The sequence below is a fragment of the Haliotis rufescens genome, unplaced genomic scaffold (genome assembly GCF_023055435.1).
Source record: "Haliotis rufescens isolate VD_foot unplaced genomic scaffold, xgHalRufe1.0.p SCAF_4, whole genome shotgun sequence".
Classification (NCBI taxonomy): domain Eukaryota; kingdom Metazoa; phylum Mollusca; class Gastropoda; order Lepetellida; family Haliotidae; genus Haliotis; species Haliotis rufescens.
In genome coordinates, this window is record NW_025964112.1 from 43,095,314 (window position 1) to 43,120,004 (window position 24,691).

The window sequence follows — 24,691 nt, forward strand, 5'->3', positions numbered from 1 at the left end:
GTTTCGAAGCGTAGTCACCAGTTTGAAACTGGTGTCGTAAAGCTCGAGAAAGCTGCTTACTGATTGGCTAATGTCGATTTCTTGTCAGTCATTTCATTTGTCGGTCAAAGTCCGTGAAAGTTCGTTCTGACGTGACCTGTAATAGGATGTCCTCAGATCTTGGTTAAGCGGTATGAATGTGATTGTAGTTGAATAGGTTAAGTAACTTACGAACGAACTTAACTTCAATAAGGTAAACTATATTTACATCTAGTACGTGAATAAAAATACGTTCATAAAATGAAGGTATATGGTTAAATTTAATGGTTTGCTAGGACGTGCCTATGCGCAATCATCTTCAAAGCTTACTTATTGGCAAGGTTTCATGACAACAATATATATGCAAAATATTTGTTAAGTTTAGTCTACACAAGCTGTAATTTTCCGTCGTGTTTTTCAGTGTGCAAGGGCGGGCAACTCGTTTAATTAACCATTGAAGTGGATGAATAACGCAGTGGTTGAAGCGTTAGCTCGACACGCCCAACACCCTAACATGGTCACAATGTGTGATGCCTTTTTGTCTCTCCGCCACCACCTTTGATGAAGATAGAAAGTTGCTAAGATAGTGTGAAATCCTACGTACTCACTCTCTAAATAGCCTCAGAAGTGTGACGAGTAAAAAGTAGTTTGTTTCCATTTTAAGGTAATCGTTTTGGTATGGAAAACAAGGGTTCTTTTCAAACTGAATTATACTCGTATATATAGCGAAAATGTAACAAGAGGCTTTTATTTTTAAAACGTGAAAGTCCACTCCTTGCCTGCCTGGTGGTGCTTGCTGTGGAGGAAGCTGCTGGAATGTTGGAGAGCAGGACCATCAGACCAACTCTCTGTGCCACGCATGCGCAAAGAAGGATCAGGAACAGCAGAATGTATACTGTGCATTTGATGACCTTTAAAGTCATCTCGTCGTAAGCATCCTTTCGAACTACTTCCGTGTCAACAGTCCGAAATACGTCCCAAAAACTGAAAAACAGAAAGAAAATATATCAAATGTTATGACTAACAATGACTTACTTTAAGCCAGCTCGTGATTCAGGTGGTTCCATTTATTTATAAAATTACAATTCTGTCTGTCAGAGTGAGAATACATTCGTGCGCCTTTACAAAAATCCATATAATCACAGTCCTGCACTCGCATTTGAGGCATGGTGTGAATCGGTGGCAGAATACATCTTAGGGTGTTCACGCTATGAAAGATGTATAAAAAGAGATTATTTTGTAACATGAGCCATGGTGCTTTCCCAAAACCGACACGATTTTGTTTGCAGATGTTAAAACCTAAGTTTCCTCCACGAAACGAAATTTCAATGTCAATGACCAGATTATTGTCCAGAAAACAAGGAATCCTAGGAGGGACATTGTTGCGTTTTCGTAAGGGCGACAACGTGACATTGTCTCTGCTAGTATTCCATAGACATGTAATAAGTAAACATAGGTTCTAGTACAGCAAACTCACTCCACTTCGTCTTTGTCATTTGTTTTCCCAGCTGATGCATTAGCCCGAGATGCCCCAAATTGCTTGGCGTCCGAGGCTGAAGTTTCAGATTTCGTGTCTCGAGCTGAAGACGTTGAAGGTCTCTCAGTACCATGTTGGGTGGTACTTGAAGAAGCTGCGGGTTTTGGAGGCCTCTTGGTGCCTTGTTGTGTGTTACCTGAAGCAGCTGCAGACTGTGGGGGTCTCTGAGTACCACCTTGGGCTGTAGCACCTTTATGGTTCGGTGTGGTCGGTCTGCTGGTTCCACCCTGGGGACACGTTGTGGGCGCGGGGGTAGAAGGCGGAGACCCAGCCTCAGACCCAACCAGTACAAACGTGGACTGTGTACTGTCAGACCGAGGGGTGTCACTTCGATCTTCAGCCTCCCCAATGGTAGACAAAGACGGACTTAAATGATCGGAGATCTGGTAAAAGACATATTTTATCAAGTTAATCATTACCAATAATTTTCATTTATGAACAGGGGCGGTCGGGTAGCCTAGTGGTTTAAGTGTTCGCTCGTCACGCCGAAGACCCGGGTTCGATTCCCGACATAAGTACAATGTGTGAAGCCAATTTCTGGTTTTCCCCGCCTTGATATTGCTGGAATATTGCTAAAAAGGCGTAAAACCATACTCACTCACTTATTTATCTATAGCTGCTATATCACAGTAATAACGTCAATTGCCATTACCAACATGAACAGCTCCAAGCAGTGTGTGAATCGACAATAAATATTCACATACACAATCGTTTATTAGACTTAAAAAATTTCAAGTTCTGTGACGTTTTAACCCTGTGTGGATTATGTCCCCAGCACTCCATACAGGGAAATGAGGACCGCCTCCGTGGTCTAGTGGAAAGAGTGTCTGCCCGGAGAGCGGAAGGTCGTGGGTTCGATCCCCGGTAGCATCATACCCAAAGGCGTTAAAAGATAGTACTTGTTGATACTCTGTCAGCCACTCGACATTACCACACACACACACACACACACACACACACACACATTCACGTCGCTAAATAAGGGCGCCAATCTTGACTGAAACGTTAAAGCCCATTTCACCTCACCTCACCTCACCTCACCTCACCTCACCTCACCTCGCCTCGCCTTACCTCACCTCACCATGAAATGAAGTGAAAATCGGATGGTTACAATGTACGTCCTTGCTAAAGTCCCCGAGTGTGTGTGAATTCAACCACTAGTAGGTCTGGCCAAGATTCGATTATGTACATACCGCCTAAACGCCTGGACCGCCCCTCACTCTAAATCATTTGCAGGTTCTCCTCTAAAGTATTCAGAGGTTAAATAGACTTAACATTAATTCTTACCAATTTTGTAAACCCCTCCTGAGACTTTCGTTCCTCTTCTTCTTCTCTCTGTTTTAGGCTCTTTTTGAGTTTGTCCAAAACATCGGTCTTCATGAACACCTAGACACAATCATTTCATTAATTAAAATATGATTAAATATGTATTCTCGAGGATGTATAACCAGCACGTTTACAGATCGACTTGATGTAGCCCCTTAATGTATTCGATGTCTTACCGTGTCCCTTCCACAGGCATAGTCACAGGAGGGTATTCGAGCGGCTTTCAATATGGCCTGTGATGTTGCCTTCGGGCTCATGGCGCTGTCGGCTTTTCCAGATTTAGTTGAAAATCTGAAAGACAAATACGGTAATGGGTGTCTTTTGTATCGCAATCGAGATACACCATATTTTACAAAATAATCCACTTTATAAATTGTTCTGTGACAGTAGGGATTATTCTAAGTTTAGGAGTGGTAATGGTCCTGCCAGCGGATGGCTGAGCCTCATTAAATGTCGAGTGCTCGTGTTTCTAGATATTTTTGTAGTGGTAATCTCGGCAGGTAGTAAGTTAGAGTTACCTCCATTGGTTGTAAATAAACAGGACAGGCTACCCCTTTGAGAAGTTTCGTGATGTGACAGTTTCTAGAAGGCTGACAGTACCAATATAAGAGAGAGACAAGGGCTTGAAAAGTGCGTTGGTACACCAACTTACTGCCAGCTTCTCATGATCACACTGTTTGCGAATGGACCATGTGCCTCTTACAAGACATTCGAGTGAAAGGTTCTGTTCCTTTGTGTGCGGACGTGTTGCTGCTGCCACATACTTTACCCATTGCATTGTGATTACTCATTGACCTTGTGAAGTAATTGACGGATTCACAACTTAAGTCTGTACGAACCGATTCTTGGGTTAACATTCGCGTTTCATCTTAGAAATCAAATCAATAAAGCATTGAACCTTTGGATACAAGAACAACGCACGGCGTGCCAAAATATCCGTATCCAGATCTCGAACCAAAGATTTTAGTCAAATGAGACTAAATAGATCGGATGGTTTAGTTCGTAACTTGGCTTGACCTCGAGGTTGTGGGACGATGTTCATAGTGCCAGATTCTATTTTATATAGACCGCTTAATAATAGTTGAATCAATTGCTGACTGATTTTTAACAAATACATTGCAGCTTAACACGAAGAACAGTATCATTTTCTCTATCTGCTCATAATGAATGTTGCATCCGGTTAAGAATTAGGTTCTTAAAGACCTCCGGCGGTTGTAAATGTTTCAGGTGGTCAGGTTCGGTGACGTGGTCGAGTGCATGTCATTGTATCTCAATTGCGTAGATGGATGCTCATGATGTTAATCACTGGTTTGTCTGGTCAAGGGTCAATTATTTACAGGCCGCCTTCAAAATGAATAATTGTGTTTGTGTCTTGTTAACATGCTTTACCTTTCTGCGAGTTCTTTAAAGGATCTTCTGACGGGCCAGCCTTGCTTCCTGATGCGAGCCACCTCTGCTATACCATTGTATTTTAACTGTTCCAGAACCGACGCCTCCTCAAATTCGCCCGGGACACGTTGCGTGTTCGGTTTGATGCATCTGAAAGGACGTATTGAAAAGAGAAAAATATATATCATTATCAATCCGTTTTTGTGTGGGTTCATACATTCGCTGTTTAAGACCATGTTGATTATTATACCCTATTTAACTGTGTATTTATACATGTTGTTTTTCATATAAGTATTAGAAAGGTTGCATAACACTGCCCCCAAAAGATATTTATGACACACCGATTGCCTTCTTGTTTTAGCCTTCTTGTTTTAGGAATGAGCAAACCTTGAATGAAACACACACACAAAAACACACACAAAAACACACACACATTACGTTTTGCCGTACGTTATTGTAAGTACATGCATTTTATCATTACTTTGTATCCATCGTTATCTTGAAATGGGTTAATCCGTTAGATTTCAAGGGGAACGCTACCTTCCGGCTTAGAGCTCAGTCACACATTCAGGATTTTTACTGCCGTCCTTGATAGGACCATTCCCGATAAATTATTGCCTAAAGACAGTTCAAGATCCTGCGATTCGTGGCGGGAAATTCACAAACAATCAGATATTGTTCCTGAAGCGTCCCGATTCAGCCGTTTCCAGCCGAATTCGTCCCGAATGTCCCGTTCTCAATCCGAATCTGATCCGATTTGTATCTTCCGCATGGTAAAAAACGACCGAATCTGTCCCGACAGCGTCTCGATTCTACCGAATGCGATCCGTCAGAAATCAGACAGTGACCGGACAGTGAACCGACAAAGACGATTCGCATTCGGCAAGATCTGGACGCAATCTGGACTCAATCGACAAGAGACGGCAATGAACAATTCATGCCCGTTCGTCACGACAGCGTCCCGATTCACAGGACACCGTCCAGACAACACAGGACATTGTTACGATTTTGATCCGATACATCAGAATCTGTCATGACATAGTCACGATTGTAATCCGACTAGACAAAATATGGGGACGCACCATACTGTCGGGAGTGCTTGGCCGACCTCTCTGCACCTTTCCCGATCCGTAGGACTCTGTTACGGACGTATATGACTGCGTTCAGACAATGACTGGACATTCCAGATCATTGAGGATAGTAATCCGACTTTTTCACTTTTCGTGTCGTAGCCCTGTCTGATCTCAAACGGCATTCGCCCCTTTCCGTAACCCGAGGCTTGTCCCGGAATAACAGAATGCTCAAACGGGAGGCATAATCGGCACTGTGTAAACGGGGCCTTAACGGAGTTTCACTGTATGTCTTATATTGAACGTACCTGACAAATGTTGTTTGGGATATTTTCATCAGCTCAATCAACTCCTTCATGGAATTCTGTTGAGAGTGGACAATAAATGGAGACGGTAATTTAGAATATCACACATAAACAAATCTGATCATGTAGCATTCTAATATTTAAAAGAACAACTGAAAAGCTTTATTGTTAATATTCTTTGACAGAAGCATCAGTACAGTAAATATATGCGCGTCATATTAAAATACATATAAAGTTCCACCACTATGAACATGACACGTTCACTGTATGCTCACTGTTAGTCCTATGGATCCAAGGGTGGGCCAGATGTCTAAGGCGCCACAATTCGCTTTGCGGAGTAGCGTCCCTTAGGCGTGCCAGGAACCTGTGATCATGATCACTGGTTCGAATTCCGGCTTCGCTCTGATTATGATTCTAAGTTTGTCAACTAAGACTATGTATTCTCTATATAACCAGTATCCACTATCAGGAAAGTTAGAGTAATACCTTCACATATCCAATAACAGTGCGCGTGTCCTGGTGTCGGTAACGCTCGTCACCAACCATTAGTTTCCCGAATCTTAAAATGAAAACCAAACTCAGAAAGTCATATTCACAAACATAAAGTCCTTGCATCATTCATTAGACTACAACTTGTTTGCTTGTATAGTCAGGTGCAAGCTAACCATAATTTAAGGATATATATGCAAGGCGCTATGCCAATTGAATCCTGATTGGCCTTATATGTTGGGTAAAAGGCATACATCTGAACTTAATACAAACGTATGATAGAACGAAAACTGTTAGTAATACTTCCCCAAGGTCAACGATAGATGTGGTATTTACGAAGGACTGGGGCCTATATACATGTAGGTGTTTGTGTTGTGGCATTCATTTCACTACATTCGGTCACATATCTCCCCCGTCATTACACTGGCTGCGAATCCGCGAGGGGATTGATTTTAAAATCCTCTCTCTTGTCTGCCGGTCTCTTCATAACACTGGCCCTGTCTATCTTCAAGAAATGTTTCTCCAATACAGATCTACCAGAAATCTCTGATCCAAAGACCAACTTCTCCCGTCTGTACCAAAATACAGATTAAAGTCCCTCGGTGCTTGATCCTTCTCTCATGCTGGTGCCTCTCTATGGAACTCCCTTCCCTTCAGCCCCAAAGTGCACCTAGTATCACTGCGTTTACGTCTGGATTCAACACGTACCTTTTGGAACGCTATGTTTTTATTATCCTACTATCCCCTCTCTGTTATATATGTACATATGCTGAATTTGCGCAGTGAGCATGTCCCTCGGTGATGTGGATTTTGCGCTATACAAATAGCCTTATTATTATAATTACCTTTGGGTGTGAGTTCTTCTGAGCTCCCTGACGACACTGCGAGTGAAACTTTCTCTGTGCTGTGTCGGTTTCCTCATCTTTGGCCGACCTGTTGTCCGGAAGTTGTACTGCGAGCTTAAAAACAATAACATAGCAATAATAACGTTAACCTGTATACAATATCATAGCCCTAAAAACATGTACACAATAACATATCCCTAATAACATGTATACAATAACATAGCCATAATAACATTTATAAAATAACATAGCCCTAATAACATGTATTCAATAACATAGCTTTAATAACATGTATTCAATAACATAGCCCTTATAACTTGTACACAATAACATAGCCCTAATAACGTGTTTACAATAACATTGCCATAATAATCTGTATACAGTAACATAGCCATAATAACTTGTATACAATTCCATAGCCCTAATAACATATATACAATACGATGTTCGACAAAGGATTTATCTGACATCCGTACAAGTTTAATTTGTTTGCTTGTTTCTTGTTTACCGCCGCACTCAGCAAAATTCCAGCTATATGACTATCTACTTACCCGAATCCCCAAGGGTAAGGTCTGAGGTTATATGAGACCAAGACCCAGGCATATTGGCAGGCCTAGCATAATTGATTCGTCAATTCTACCCACTTTGTTCTTGTTGTTTGAATGTAAACCCAGATATATTTATGCATATCGATCTCGCAATCAAGGATTACCATAATGACATAATGTCAGTAATTCCATGGACACCGGAGTTTAAGATGACACACATACTCTGATATGGTTCCTGTGTCTCCTTTCTTCACCCTGAAGAGATCCGACACCATGTCATTGGAACTGTTCGCCATACAGTCAACCATCTCCTGACTCAGGGCGTCTCGGTTCTTCTCCAGAAAACCCCTCACGCCATAGCTCACCTGGCCATTGTAATCACATGCATATATGTAAGCCCATAGTGAAGGAACAATACTTATTCTCAAATCGCAGCACCTCACTTCACCACCCCAACTCCCCAATATCAAATGGCCTGTTCATAACTATTGCAACTGTAAATTTCCATATTCATAAGAAATTTCGGCCAAAAGCAGAGCCGATTGTACAATTCCGACCATATCATGAGCATGTGTTTATGAATCCCTATCAAATGGTGATGATGCAAGGTGTTCGCGAAAAGATAAGCGTAACCTGCTCCATCGGTGGCACCCGTCACACACACACACAGTCATACAAAATCAGGGCAATTGTTCAGTTGACAACTACCGTATTCGACGTAATAAGCACCCCGCGTTAATAAACGCCCACGGCGATATTTGTTAATATATTGGTTAGTTAACAATCCCAATTAGCACCCCTTCAGATTGATCAAGACTTATTTATTCGTGTATAATACGTGTGTTATATGCATCCTTAATCAGGGGAAATTAAATTCTGTAAAAATATATCTGTCGTATATAAACATTTCAGGCTGTCAGCATATACCACGAAATTTACGATCCTCTCAACTCTTTTGTTTTTCACCAAAATAATAATCTTATAAGAGCCCCCTATTTCTAATTTTAAGAGCGCTTATTTTGTCGAATACGGTAATTACATTGGACAACATTTTTGGCGATGCGTCAAATTTGGAAATATACTTTTTCAGAGCAAAACATATGAAAGATGGTGCCATGTTTACATGTCCAATTACTCGTATATACTTGAAATCATTGCTTCCATTTGGTTGAACCATATGAATTGGTACCACGCTCTGTACATAGTAATGGTACCCCATGAGGTTCTGACGCCAGGACTAGAGGCACCAATGTACAATATCAATGCCAATACAGACATTGAGACATACATGAAGGGAGGCACAATGATAAACAGACGTCTCTTAAGCCAAGAAACAAATTCTACCTCTCTTGCAAAATGCTTGATGATGAACGTGAGATCGTTTCCAGGAGGTTTTCTGAAAACAGTGCTTCCTTTAAATTTCTGCGTCAGTTTGAGGAGCAGCGTTTCGTCTGTAGCCTGCTTCAATTGCGTGTCCTCATCAATCAGATGCAGTATCCCTTTCTCCTGTAAACCATAAGGTGGACATGAATATGTACCATAAGGCAGTATGGTAAGAACGTATACTGCTTGATAGTCAGAGAAAATCAAGTGGTGACCAATCTGCGTTATCTGCCCCTGTATTGCCCGTTTGTTGTATTGAAACCCGACACAAAACACTATTTCTTAGATTGGCAGTTATTTCGTAATTATTTGAAGGAGACGACTATCATGATATACAACGGATGCAACGGTGAATAATTTATGCCATTTTCTCAATGCTATGATTGTACAAATGTATTGTTTTTGAAACTGGGGCTTCTTATTCGGGTTGGACTGCAGTCAAATTCCTAAATTGGTATTCCTGTATGTGGCCCTAAAGCTACGATTTATGGCATCAGTGGACAATACACAGTGGTGACACCCAGTCAAACCTTCTAAACTTGGAATCATTGGACGATTATTGTGTGGACGTCAATGTATCTCCAAGGAGACATTCATCCATACCCAGGATACGTTTATCTGAAAATGTGTTATCCGGAATAGTTTTCTGAAAATGTGAAACTGTGGATTCAAAACTGGAAGAGAGATATTGCAGAAAGAGGCCTACCATAAACGCCTGAATGATGTGGTCATTGTTTGTGTACGGTATGTCCAAACAGTCTCCGGCCACGCCCTCATTCCGATAGATCTCTTGCTCTCGCCTGAAGATCTGCTCATTCATGAAGCCCTGCATCTTCTCATTGACGAGATTGATACACATCTGTTCAAAGCTGTTCTCCTTCAGACACTCGAAGCCACAAATGTCCAGGATACCAATGCTCCCTGCCCTGTTGTCACTGAAGATACAGAATAGTTGATCTGTCACTCATCGAAACAGTATCCAGTCGTCATTGAAGATGCAGATAACATCTTGCTTCTTCAGAGGCAAATACAAATACCTTGATGATAAATACATTACCTATCCTTGACATGTATATCGTTGGTCGTTAAAGGCTGCACACTTTTCGGACTCATTTGTGGGTAATTAGAAACTGTTCTTTTATTGTAACTGATGTACACTGATAACATTTATTGATGAACGAAATCTTAACATCGATATAAGCAACATAATATGTCTTATACATAGTTCTAATGCAAAAACTGAATGCGAATATTATAAACGCCTTGCTTTCAATACATTAATATTTTACTACTGTAGAGGAGAGTTACACGTACTTGGTGAGTTGAGATGAAATGGAGTTTAACGTCGCGTTCAAGATTATATATGGACGTGCATGTGTGTGTGTGTGTGTGCGCGCGCGTGTGTGTGTTTGTACTAGTCCAGACTAATGCCGATTTTATAGTGCTAGCCCACTGAGATACAATGCCACAGATTGACACGAATACCCCACCCAGACACAGTACACTGACTCCGAGCCGACCAGTCCTTGTTTTAGCCCCGAGCGCCAGACAGGGTAACAACAAGTACCATCTTTTAACGTCTTTTGGCATCACGCGGGGGAGATTAACCCCCGATCTTCCGCGCTCCGGGCGGACGCTCTTCCACGGAGGCAGTCTTTACATGTACTGTAACAGTATTGACATGGTCACTGGTTGATCAAGATTGGCATGCATACAACGTAAGGAATATTAAGTATATATATTTTACGTGCTATAGCTGGCGTGGAGGGACTGGTTGATCTTGCGAATGATCCATCCAAACAGTCGCTCATACAGAGTCTTGGCCAGGGAGTCTCGAGTTCCTTCAGCGTCACGCTTTGTCCTCAATGTCTCGATATCACCTCCGTCACCTGCAGCAACACCAACGTCGACAACAGAAAGTCAGGTCTGCAGTGTTTCAACTCTTCATATAAGCCCTGATGTTTTCTTTATTAGATTTGTTTTTTGTTAAACTCCGCACTTTGTAATATTCCAGCTATATGACGACGGTCTGTTAATAATTGTTAGTCGCCTTGTACGACAATCATGGGTGACTGAAGACATATTCTAACCCGGATTCTAATAATACTGACTAAAATAGAGAAAGTCAATATCGTTTTTAAGAAATAAATCAGTGAAGATCCGGGTTAGAATAGGTCTTCAGTAACTCATGCTTGTCGTAAGGAGCGACAAACGTGATCGGGTGGTCAGACTCGCTGACTTTGCTGATGCATGTCATCGTATCCCAACTGCGTGGATAGATGCTCACGATATAATCACTTGATTGTCTGGTACAGACTCGATTATTTATAGACCGCCATCATATAGCTGGAATTTTTCTCAGTGCGGCGTTAAGCAACAAACAAACAAATTAACATGTGCTATTTACTGTTTCATACGCAGGGCATTCTATTTCAAGTGAGTGAGTGAGTGAGTTTGTTTTTCCGCCGCTTTTAGCAATATTCCAGCAATATTACGGCGGGGGACACCAGAAATGGGCTTCACACATTGTACCCATGTCGGGATTCAAACCCGGGTCTTCGGCGTGACGATCGAACGCTTTAACCACTAGGCTACCCGACCGTCCCCCTATTTCAAGCAATACTGAGATTCAAAAGCATTCAATTCCATCATTCATTGGTACCTTCTCCTGGTATGCATATTTTCTTGGTAACAAGGGCTTTGGCAACATCTTCAGAGTTGGTGTCCAAGAGACTGCACACTGGAAGTACAAATGTGTAAATTAATACCAATCAACCACACACGATGTTTTACTTAAATGAATTTCATAAAGTGGCGATGCATGGTTTGACGAACATAATTTTAGTATGACATTTCACAAACAAAATGTGGGCATATTTGAATTAAAGTCCACCTATTCTCAGTCAGACAGAGAACTTTTATAATCTGTTTGACATTAAAAAAAACATAAACAGTTTCCATAATCAAACTAGAATTTTCTCATTTTGTGTCAATTGCTATTCAGACATTTATTCCACATATATTTTTGTTTTAAATTAAGTTCCAAATCATTGGATACTCCAAATGGTTATGCATCATTTTTAAACTTGGGGGACGATGTATAGTAAAACAAGAAACAAGAAATAGTTATTATATTATGTCGATTAGGACATCAAGACATCACCAACTGTTGTCTATCATGATCTGTACTAGAATAAACTGTACACCTACCTATACCAAGATGATGTTCCTCTTCTACATAGGTGGCTTTATCCTCATCTTCAAGGAATTCTATATTAGTTAAGTGAAGGATTGCAGCCAGTAGCACTTTCACGTTTTCCCTCTCCTAGGATACAGGAAAGTAGATACAATATAATGCTAAACACGCTTGTATCACGGATGGCAAATATCAATGATATAACTTCTTCATGATGACTGTGAATTGTAGAAGACAAATCATGGGTTATGTAAATAGGACCCCAAAGACATGATTTCAAAAATGATTATGTGCTATTGCATTAAGAAACCATTTCTTTAAAAAAAGCCATTTTTGTCTGATTTCTCTTTTCGACATCCTCCTGCCTCCATTGATATCTTATGGACGTTGCGAATTCAGGCGAGAGCAAGAGATCTATCGGAATGAGGGCGTGGCCGGAGACTGTTTGGACATACAGTACACAAACAATGACCACATCATTCAGGCGTTTATGGTAGGCCTCTTTCTGCAATATCTCTCTTTCAGTTTTGAATCTACAGAGGTACATTTTCAGAGAACTATTCCGTTCTCAACCTATCGTTTCTAGCAGTTACCTCTCCTGTGAGCCCGACATTCTCCATGATCCGCATGCATTCTTTGTACGTCTTGGCGTCGTTGATCTTAGAGTTCCTACGACTGACGTCAGCGATTCTGAGAGAAGAACGAATATGACAGGATAGTTACACAGAGAAGTTTGCTACAATGGCAAATGAGTTTCTCGGATGTTGACATGCACATGTTTCTCTGAGAAACTACCGAGCACAATGCTACTAAAATAGAATGATGTCATCTAGTGCCATAGTGGTAATATCATTTGGCTAATATAAAAACAATTATTTACACCAATGTCAGTGCTTCTATCAATGCAAATCATGATGTCATACCAGTGCCATAGTGGTAATATCATTTGGCTAATATAAAAACAATTATTTACACCAATGTCAGTGCTTCTATCAATGATGTCTTGATGTCATACCAGTGCCATAGTGGTAATATCATTTGGCTAATATAAAAACAATTATTTACACCAATGTCAGTGCTTCTATCAATGCAAATCATGATGTCATACCAGTGCCATAGTGGTAATATCATTTGGCTAATATAAAAACAATTATTTACACCAATGTTAGTGCTTCTATCAATGATGTCTTGATGTCATACCAGTGCCATAGTGGTAATATCATTTGGCTTATATAAAAACAATTATTTACACCAATGTCAGTGCTTCTATCAATGCAAATCATGATGTCATACCAGTGCCATAGAGGTAATATCATTTGGCTAATATAAAAACAATTATTTACACCAATGTTAGTGCTTCTATCAATGCAAATCAGGATGTCATACCAGTGCCATAGTGGTAATATCATTTGGCTTATATAATAACAATTATTTACACCAATGTCAGTGCTTCTATCAATGCAAATCATGATGTCATACCAGTGCCATAGTGGTAATATCATTTGGCTAATATAAAAACAATTATTTACACCAATGTCAGTGCTTCTATCAATGATGTCTTGATGTCATACCAGTGCCATAGTGGTAATATCATTTGGCTAATATAAAAACAATTATTTACACCAATGTTAGTGCTTCTATCAATGCAAATCAGGATGTCATACCAGTGCCATAGTGGTAATATCATCTGGCTAATATAAAAACAATTATTTACACCAATGTCAGTGCTTCTATCAATGATGTCTTGATGTCATACCAGTGCCATAGTGGTAATATCATTTGGCTAATATAAAAACAATTATTTACACCAATGTTAGTGCTTCTATCAATGCAAATCAGGATGTCATACCAGTGCCATAGTGGCAATATCATTTGGCTTATATAAAAACAATTATTTACACCAATGTCAGTGCTTCTATCAATGCAAATCAGGATGTCATACCAGTGCCATAGTGGTAATATCATTTGGCTTATATAATAACAATTATTTACACCAATGTCAGTGCTTCTATCAATGCAAATCATGATGTCATACCAGTGCCATAGTGGTAATATCATTTGGCAAATATAAAAACAATTATTTACACCAATGTCAGTGCTTCTATCAATGATGTCTTGATGTCCTAGTCGACATATTATAATAACTATTTCTTGTTTCTTGTTTTACAATCCATCGTTCATACACAATTTATACTTGTCTATGACATGACATAGATCTTAAAGAGATAGTTATGGCAATGACATTAGGGACGCCATATCCTTGCCATTATGGCATCCATGATGACGTCATTACTGTTGTATTACCAATGCACTGGAAAAATCGTCACATAAACTGCTGGACAAAACAAATTATGCATCCATGTTTGATTGTGGCTAAAAATGAAAGTAACAAGAAATGGTTATTCGATGGTTATGTAGTTGAAACGGGTATCATAGTTGTGTTTTGGAACGTTTTTCCCCCCAACGTTTTGATGACGTTTGTATTTGTTTGGTCAAATCCAATTTTCAAGTTTATACATGTACTTTCTTTTGACGGTTCAGTTTGAAACCAGCGCGCACTTCACGAACCAAGCATAACTCAATATGAACTTAATTATCCCTGTCCTTTACTAAGCATAACTCGATATAAACTTAAATGACCTTGTCATATTAACAAACACCGTAGTGTTCGATCATTTAGCTTATCGGGCCTAGTGGTTAAAGCGTTCGCTCGTCACGCCGAAGATCCGGGTTCGATTCCCGACATGGGTACAATGTGTGAAGCCCATTTCTGGTGTCCCCCGCCGTGATATTGCTTGAATACTGCTAAAAGCGGCGTTAAACCATACTCACTCACTCACGCATTAAGCCTATCACCAAGCGGGACGGAGGAGGGCCCAGTTGGCTGGTCCCGCCGATGACCAGCGTTCAATGGCCAAATGGGTACCATGTGGTGTCCAATCCCCCAACCTGATATGGCAGACATATTGCCAAACAGCGGCATACAACTCCACTCACCCACCACTGATCAGTTGGACTGACTTTAACATTAACATGAATCGCACAAGGATGAAAGAGTTATAGCCCTTGAATTTCCAAGCAGCAGTGGTGGCATGATGTGAGACTACCACACGCTGGTGTTAAGGCATGACCATACAAACGAACAAATGAAGAGTTAAGCCTCTTAGATCTTGAAGCCTCTTCAGGACACTGCCTCAGAGTTGAAAGACTTGCAGAGGCGTGATGAGTTCTACCCTAAAGACCTGTATATAAGATAGCTTCGCGACAGTTCGCAAAGAACATTGAAGAAGGAAGCGTGGTTTATGTATCCATAAAGCATTGTTCCATCATGACGTCATTTCTTGAGATTCGAATATGCGCTGGCAACTTGATGACCTCATATACTAGACGACTATATTTATAAAGAGGTGTCTGGTAAGTTTTCCCCATATACATGTTTGTAGCTGGGCTACGCAGTGGCTGAACAATCGCATCAGAAGTTGGAGAGATATGGTAATGGAGAAAAGGTACAGATAATCGACGTGAGCATTGTGAAAATATGCGGGAAATAACAAACTTAGCCCACCGGATCTTAAAATGGACCTGTCCGACATTTCCGAGGTTGGATTTTATTCATCATTATCAAAATTTGGGTAGAATATTTTTTAAAGCTTGTACATTTTATCAACATGTACATAATGTTGATATATATATATATATATATATATATATATATATATATATATATATATATATATATATATAATAAACTACTCGTGGTCGTTGTTTATCGTACAGTAAAACACTGTAGGGATAATAAACCAATCGGGGCTACTCGCCTTATGGTTTATTCTACCTGCAGTGTTTTATTGTACGATAAACAAATCCCAGTTGTTTATTTCTAAAATATGAGTGTATAGAGTTATGTTAAAATTCCACCTTTTTATATTATTTAACGTTAAATTGGGATCATGTTGGACCTCGTGGGCTTCATTAAGCTTTCAAAGGTTTTTTTTTAAGTAATTCCATCTGGTTCTGCCTGCTTGCCTGTTTGTCTGACTGCACAATTTGATCATGTCCTACCCAGTTTTTATAACGTGGTTGGTAAACTTACCCGCATTTGTACCGAAACGTCGTATTGAAAGAAACAGAAGTTGAAATCGATGTAAAAATATTCAGCCACTAAATCCATATCATCATGACTATAATGAATCATCAGCTATCTCGCAGTAAAGTGTGTCAGTTTAGTGTCATTGTACCTGAAAGTAGCATCTTCCCTCATCGACCAGGCTGTCCTCTCATCATCAGCCATTCCAGCAAGGAAGCTGTAGAAGATGTGGAAGTTGCCCTCTCCCTGTGCCTGGTGAACCACGCGCGTCTTCTCCAACATGTAGTCCTTGATGGTGGCTGCGGTAAGGGAAAAAATAATATCAGAATATTAGAGTAATAACTCGCCTCGTTTTTACGAAGGTAGGGACGATTTCACACAAAGGTTCAATGGTGATGCCCATTCCTTGGGTGCTCTGCCGTGATGTTGCACTCACTCACTCACTCACTCACTCACTCAACCCGACCTGCCACTCACTCACTCACACAACCCGACCTGCCACTCACTCACTCACTCAACCCGACCTGCCACTCACTCACTCACACAACCCGACCTGCCGCTCACTCACTCACTCACACAACCCGACCTGCCACTCACTCACTCACTCAACCCGACCTGCCGCTCACTAAGAGTTGAGTCCCTCATTCGTGCCCGAAATCGAGGGTTCGAATCCCAGATAGTAATTTTATTGGGTTTGTCAGCACGATACAAATGCTGGTGAGTAATATAACTGTTCAAAGCGGCTTTAATATACAAATTCACTGTTTCAATTCCTAATCATTTGTTCATCAATCCAAGGTGTGGTGATGTTATGTACCTCCTTGAATACCGCCATCCTCGGAGACGTTAAACTGAATATATTTGGCGAATCTACTTGAGTTGTCGTTGAGGGTTGTTTTTGCATTGCCGAATGCCGTCAGTAGAGGGCTGACCTTAGGATAAAATAAATAAAACTTCAAAACAAGTAAAAATATGTTTCACAGTTTTGCAAAAGCTATTTCTGATCGTAAATATATGAAGTGCGGTTGGATATAACTAAAAACTATGTCAAAGCCAATGCATGTCTTGTTCCTTAAACAAATGACCCGTGAAGATTCCCTGGTAGAATAGGTCTTCAGCAACCCATGCTTGCCGTAAAAGGTGGCTATGCTTGTCGTAAAAGGCGACTAACGGGATCGGGTGGTCAGGCTCGATGACTTGGGTGATGCATGTCATCGATCCCAATTGCGCGGATCGATGCTCATGATATCAATCACTTGATTGTCTGGTCCAGACTCGATTATTTACAGACCGCCGTCATATAGCTGGAATATTGCTGAGTGCGGCGTTAAACAACAAACCAACCAACCTTAAACAAATACTGCCGCTGGTGTTTTTACTATAACCAACAAGATATGTTTAATTATTATTCTGTCAATTTTGCTAGAAAGGGACACATGTAACCACAATTACACTCACCTCCAATATTCTTTCATGTAAACCATTTTGGGAGTGGCCACTTATCTGCATCAAATGTTTCACCATGTATTTGGTGTTCTCTGTCTTGCCTGACCCAGACTCGCCAGACACCAACACAATCTGAAGGCACACATCAGGTAGAATGTAAATATAGAGTAAATGTGAATCAATTTGTGACATCCTTACCTTGTCAGCTTGCTGACGGGGTTAACCTCTTTGGTCATGTGAACAAGGCGTCCGACCTCGGATCAGAAGGTCAGTGGTTCGTATCCCATCACGGGACTCGGAAATTTTATGGCCGCTACATTGGCGCCCAACGTGGGGCTGAGCACGTTCATATTAAATTTGAACAAAGTAAGCCTCAGTACCCTACTATGCGGCCCGGGACGGGCCTTCTGTTGACGGGGTAGTATGTAGCAGGGCATGGGGTCATCCCACAGATGACATCCTTACCTTGTCAGCTTGCTGACGGGGTTAACCTCTTTGGTCATGTGGACGTGCTCACGTGATTTGATGCACTTCGCGATGTAAGACCCATTTTATCACAATATAGGATCTTGATTATCGATCAGATCGTCTTGACTGGGCGCCGCCATTTAGTATTAAGCAAATGCAAGTGATACGAGAGGTAGAATCTGATTAGTTCATAGGAGAGGCACAGAAGGGACATAACTCGTAATAGCCACTGTACGGCAAGGGTGGAAACTGGACTTTTAAAGTTAGTTAACTCTCTTGCCTCGGAAAGATGACCATCTCCATGATCGTAATATTTCTCGGCTGAAAGCAGAAACCATTGTCTGCTTCCGACTATATCACCAACATGTGTTTATGAATCACAATCAAATAGAGAAGATAACTGGTGTTCGCGAAAGGGTGAGCGTTTCCTGTCCCAGCGGTGCACCGTTACAAACACATGCAGAGGTAAGTCAATTATTTACATGAAGAAACACGGTTACATAATTTATTATGATTAAAGTCAAAATAGGGAATTGCATCGGATATATTTTTTTCGCCGATGCGTCACGTGGGAAATGTGCTGCAGGTGTATGCAATAAAACGTTTTAAAAGCTTTACTGATGCTTTGAATGTTGTAACCTTCATCAACTAATATTTGAGCAAGAGTCGTTTGACGCTGCTACAGTAAGAAACCGACCTGGTTGGTGTGTGACTCCTTCAGTCTGCAGAAAACGGCGGCTGCCACGTGGAATACATGGGGATGCTGGTCATGTTTCAGCGTCTGCCAGGCGTACTGGTCGTGGTGCTGAAACCACAGAGTGAGTGAGTGATGCTGAGATATATCAAAGACGTTAAGGGGGTACCACGAATAGCGGCATGGCACCAAGTATTGAGTTACTTGAGTTACGTGTTAGTCATGAATATGCTTTTTAATGGTTGATGTGAGAGGCGGAGTGAAGATGTGAGAATATGTCAAGTTGTTTGTTATGGTTAATTAGTTCACAGTGACATACATTTGTTGAAACAAGTCAGAAACGTCCGTAAGTCCATGCGTGTATCACCTGTGTTTTCAAGCACTTTGGTTGATAGGGGAATGTTATCATGTTTCGATGACGATATCATATTCAAAATACAGCTTTAAGTTTTTATACATACCTTTTTATCATATATGGGCAGCTCTTTGAAGGGATTGATAGACAGAAGAACATCTCCACACCGAGTCTGTAAACAGATTAAACAAAAACCAATACAGTACAAGCCACGATTTTAATTTACAAAGATCTCGGTTTCTATAAAAGGGCGACACACGTACGAAGTATATAATTAACATGACGAAAATTGTGAAATAATATTTGGCCATTAAGTAATATTCGTCTGTGATATAATGACGTCTTTATTAATTTAACACAGTTGTTTAGTAGAAGGAAATTATTAGTTACAAGCAATTTATATTGCTTAATACTGCAAACTACGTTTTTAACGAACACGCTCATAACAAATTAACCGATATAACGAACTTATGTTGTAGTCCCGGCCATTTGTTGTATATATGCTGTATATATGTTTATAACGAACTACGGTTATTACGAACTAAAATAAGTGATCCCTATGAGTTCGTTATAACCGTAGTTTACTGTAAAACATTGCAGCAAGAGTATACCGGAAAATCGTATCTAATTCTTGAATTGTTGTAGGCAGGACACAGCAGGAGGAAGTTGTATTCAGTTTCAATTGCTTGTAAGTCACATGGTAGACATATTGCTGCTTCATACGGTGGCCGTTCCCATCGTATTGTAATGGTTTTTTAAAAGATGTTCAGATGCCCTTTATTGGGATACTAATCGTCGTGATTCTCTGGCTATTACAACATTCAAGTCATATTCTGTGTTAAGTGAATAATCAAATCCTTTTTGATTCCTTGTGCTATGACGTTGATAAAATATGCTACATTAGTCGGACCACTTCGTACTTAGGATGCAAGCGTGCATTTCGAAAGCAGGGTCCGCAGTGTTTTTACTGTATTTTGTAAATCACATTAGTGTCAAAAGGGACAAACAATTCAATGATATAAATGATTGATTTCAATGGATTTATTAAAAAAAGGACAAGATCAGGTTTGTTTATCTGGATATGTCTGTGGCTGTGTACGGCATATTCCAAAGAATTTTGTATTTATCATTTTCCATGACGCCCTCTACATATTCCGGGTCGTACCATGGATTAACCTCTGTGTCAAAACCATATGCATGGCGAAGATGGTAATACAATGATCGAGCCACTCCTTCATGTCGCTTAAGATACTGTGTTTGTGCCAAGGCTGGGCATCAAATGACAATGTGATAGACATTCTCTTTAAATTCATTGCATATTCTACATTTCATATTTACATTTTGATGCAAAATCACACACTGACGGTTTTGAGTGGGAAGTGACTGGTCCTGAGCAGCAAGCAGTAAACCTTCTGTTTCACTTTTCAGAACAGTCGACTTAATCCAAGCAAAGGACTCTGCAAGGTTGCACATGAAGTCAATGCAGTGGTCGTTCAGAAAGCCTCTCCTAATGAAACTGAGTCTGGGCCGAATTGATATGACACTTCGCGTGGTTGACACTCATGTACCGTCCTGCAGTACAGAACCATCAACAAAATCAAAACTGACATTGCCATTATGGCTCGTTTAAGAAAACTGTGGAATGCCTTGTTTTTATCACGAGTCTTGACATGCTTCACAAGAGTGAATGAGTGAGTTTGGTTTAACGCCGCTTTTAACAGTATTCCAGTTATATCACGGCATGTCAGCTTAATGTGGGAGGAAAGCTAGAAGTGATGCAGGTCTCAGACGTTTACCACTTCGGTGAAACCCAAGAGAACGGGTATGGTGCTGACAAACCTAGAAACATAATCGGGGCGAACCGGGATTCGAACCCACAATCATAGGTTTCTGGCGTGCCCAAGGGAAGTAACTCTGCACAGCGAATCGCGGCGCCTTAGACGACTGGGCCACCCGTGGCCCCCGCTTCACAAGAGGATCATCAGACAAATTAATGTATGCAAAAGTGCACAATACTATTTTCTCATGAAGAACCTCCACCTTCACACTATTATTATTATTATTAATAATATTATTATTATTATTATTATTTTATTATACAATGGATAGCGTTTATCAATACAATAAGTATTGTATCACGATCTGAAAAATATGCAAAGAGGTCACCTGGTAGGTTTCACATTTACAGATCCCATTTACAGATCAATCGTGACACTCGTTACAATCTTTTACAATGCAGACGTGACAAGACGTGAAAAGCGATTGCGAAGAGACTTTGAAGGGATAACCCCGTCCACTCATTCTACGCATTTGCGGCACCTATACATTAAACATGTAAAAGGTAACACCCCATTCGCATTCATTGTTGCTCGCAATACTGTAGCATATTACATTCCACATACACCAGGACGACACTCGGCTAATCTTAACAGTAATGTAAAACGCCGGCTACAGTGCAGCATGGTATCGAATGTACATGACTCATTTAATATAGTGCTTCCCGATTCGCAACCAGGAAGATATCGGTGTCAAAAGAAGGAGACGTTTATTGGCTACATTACTGAATTGTTGTGAATACCTACCTATACTCTCTGAGCAAGTCTTATAAAGCCGTACGTCTACATTTAGATATATGGATTGACATATTCAAGCCATGGACCATACACCGAATTACCGCCCACCATTTAATACTCAAGAGAAGTCCTTGAGTTTCTGCGGGAGACTTCTATATATTTTCGGGTACTGCTTCAACACGTGCAATTTATTTTGTGATAGGAGGAAACACACACATAAGGACTCATTGTCGCACTTTATATTTGAAAAACTAACTTTAATATGACGTAAAATATGTCAAAATTTGATTTTTTTATTATCGATATGATGCATGTGGGTTTATTTCAAAACTTTAGTACATTTATTCCTATACGATCACACAAGTGGTACTTCGTTTATCACCAAATAATTTTTTTCTCCAGACTCCAATAAACCCTCAATCTCAGGAACACTTTCAGCGTCAAAACAAAACTTCTAAAACCACTATTGACGTCCCAGGATTCGGTAATTCGGTGGGGCAACTCACTCACTCACTCACTCACTCACTCACTCACTCACTCACTCACTCACTGATCAATATGGTGTTAGATGTAATATCATTCAAAAGTACCCTCTACTTACGTATATAACGTCGTTTTTGTATCTTTGTCTCAAAACCTCGAGAATTTTCTTCTCACTTAGGTCACCTAGCAAGGTCAGGTCACTCTTCGAGGTCATCTCGTATATAGAAGGGTCACCTTGACCACCGGTCACTATTCCGAGATAAAAGAGCCTTCAATAGGAGATGGCTTCACCAACGCCTTGTATTTATTTGTCAACAACACTTAAAGCAACCTGCAAAGAAGATAAAATACTTTTATAAACACCAAAGTCATGTTTAATGCTCATTATAACTCAAATAAGTGAGTAAGTGAGTATGGTTTTACGCTGCTTTTAGCAATATTCCAGCAATATCACGGCGGGGGACACCAGAAATGGGCTTCACACATTGTACCTATGTCGGAAATCGAACCCGGGTCTTCGGCGTGACGAGCGAACGCTTTAACCACTAGGCTATCCGACTGCCCCATACCTCAAATAAGCTACAATTAAGTTTAACATCGTTTTTGAAAGAGAGAGAATCACAAGCAGTAGCAACAAATTTGATTCACAGAGTTCAGGGTAGCCTAGAGGTTAAAGTTTTCGCTAGTCATGCAGAAGGCCGGAGTTCGATACTCACATGAGCACAGTGTCTGAAGCCCGCAGTGATAATACTTAAATATTTCTAAAAGCGGCATTATACAAATACATGTTCTCATTCACTCGCTCAAGTCATTCAAACACCTGACAGACAATTCAGAACATATGACATATATATATATAATAATACCAGCTATGTTTATGCTCTAATTACACAAACACAGCATAATCAGTTTCACCAAAGCCAAAATACACGTGTATACCGTTACTGAACATTTAAATCAACCGTGGAGCATGACCCCTCTTTAAAGAAGATGGTGTATAGATATATACTCTTTACATCGTCTACCTCCTCACTGTCTGTCTGTGCCCAGCATCTTCAATTCATCAGCAACCACCAAATTCGCCCAGAACTTGACTGCAGGTTAATTCGTAAAGAATGTTGGAAGCAATGTTCATATAACACAAGATTATTTGCCATTTGTTGATTATAACACACGCTTGTCTCCCTAGGCTGAACACTTAAAGCCAACGTTAGTCTTCAATGCGTTAATACCCGAACCCTCTTCACTGTTAACGTCTTCAACTGAAGTTAATCCACCCCCTCTGGTGACAAGTACAAGTGTACAGTTAACGTATACACATGCGGTAGGACACTGCATGGGGTACAATGCCCCGCTTTAGAAATATAGGTAGGAGGGGTAATTTATTCTTTACTTACTGTTGTCACGTAAGGACGTGTAACTAAATCACACGACATGAAAGACTTACACTATTTGAAAGAACCGATATCCTTGAATTCGTCACTTAGTTATTGCGAAGAGATTTGTGGATGATTTTTTTAAGGTACAAAAATGGATAATTCTGATTGATAATCTTTGTTGTCATTTTGATATTGACCTGGGATACGCCTACTAAAGATGTTATATTACCATACTGAATATATAATAAACACACAGTGAGTGAGAGAGTGTGGTTTTACGCCGCTTTTAGCAATATTCCAGCAATATAACGGCGGGGGACACCAGAAAATGGGCTTCACACATTGTACCCATGTCGGGAATAGAACCCGGGTCTTCGGCGTGACGAGCAAACGCTTTAACCACTAGGCTACCCGACCGCCCCAATAAACACACAGGAAAATCCCGTATATATGGATGGTATTAATATTGTTACGGTGCTATTGCCTTGTACGAGTACCGTAAACTACGGTTATAACGAACTCAAAGGGATCAGTAATTTTAGTTTGTTATAAACCGTAGATCGTTATAAGCATACATACAGCATATATACAGCAACTTGCCTTGACCAAAACATATGTTCGTTATATCCGTTAGTTCGTTACAAGCGTGTTTGTTATAAACGTAGTTTACTGTATAGAATTATACGTTCCCTAACGTAAGCAACACACTCCAATGCATTCAGTCACAAATCTGAATTACCGTATTCGACGTATTAAGCGCCCAGGGCGCTCTCAAAATTAGAAATAGGGGGCTCTTATTAGAATGTTATTTTGGTGGAAAAAAGAGATTTGAAAGATAAATTTCGTGGTTTATGCTGACACACTGAAATGTTTATATGCGACAGATAAATCTTTCCAGAATTTATTTGCCCATAATTAAGAATGCATATAACACACGAGTGCGTATTATACGCGAATAAATAGTCTTGTGTACATTGATCAATCGGAAGGAGTGCTTATTGGGATTTTTTACTAGCCAATATATCAGTAAATATCGCCGTGGGCACTTATTAGAGCGGGGCGCTTATTACGTCGAATACGGTACGTTAAATAAGTTCCAA

The 24,691-nt window shown here is 40.3% G+C and overlaps 1 protein-coding gene and 1 long non-coding RNA gene across 2 annotated transcripts; both read right to left on the reverse strand.

Annotated features, from left to right (window-relative positions):
* Positions 1-88: 88 nt before the first annotated feature.
* Positions 89-19,210, reverse strand: LOC124135978 (myosin-IIIa-like). The gene is made up of 21 exons (XM_048381578.1): positions 19,169-19,210; positions 18,805-18,912; positions 17,652-17,771; positions 17,011-17,125; positions 16,345-16,492; positions 12,700-12,796; positions 12,121-12,235; positions 11,573-11,650; positions 10,658-10,799; positions 9,617-9,845; positions 8,872-9,033; positions 7,750-7,892; positions 6,980-7,093; positions 6,132-6,204; positions 5,649-5,704; positions 4,271-4,420; positions 3,058-3,172; positions 2,843-2,941; positions 1,496-1,938; positions 798-1,002; positions 89-136 (listed from the first exon to the last, which is right to left on the reverse strand). Exons 1-21 carry the CDS (start codon positions 19,208-19,210, stop codon positions 89-91), a joined length of 2,802 nt encoding a protein of 933 aa, XP_048237535.1.
* A 52-nt stretch (positions 19,211-19,262) lies between these two features.
* LOC124136002 lies at positions 19,263-23,485 on the reverse strand. Its single transcript, XR_006861292.2, has 3 exons — positions 23,238-23,485; positions 22,331-22,543; positions 19,263-19,328 (listed from the first exon to the last, which is right to left on the reverse strand). It is a non-coding gene; the product is annotated as an uncharacterized LOC124136002 (long non-coding RNA).
* Positions 23,486-24,691: the final 1,206 nt, after the last annotated feature.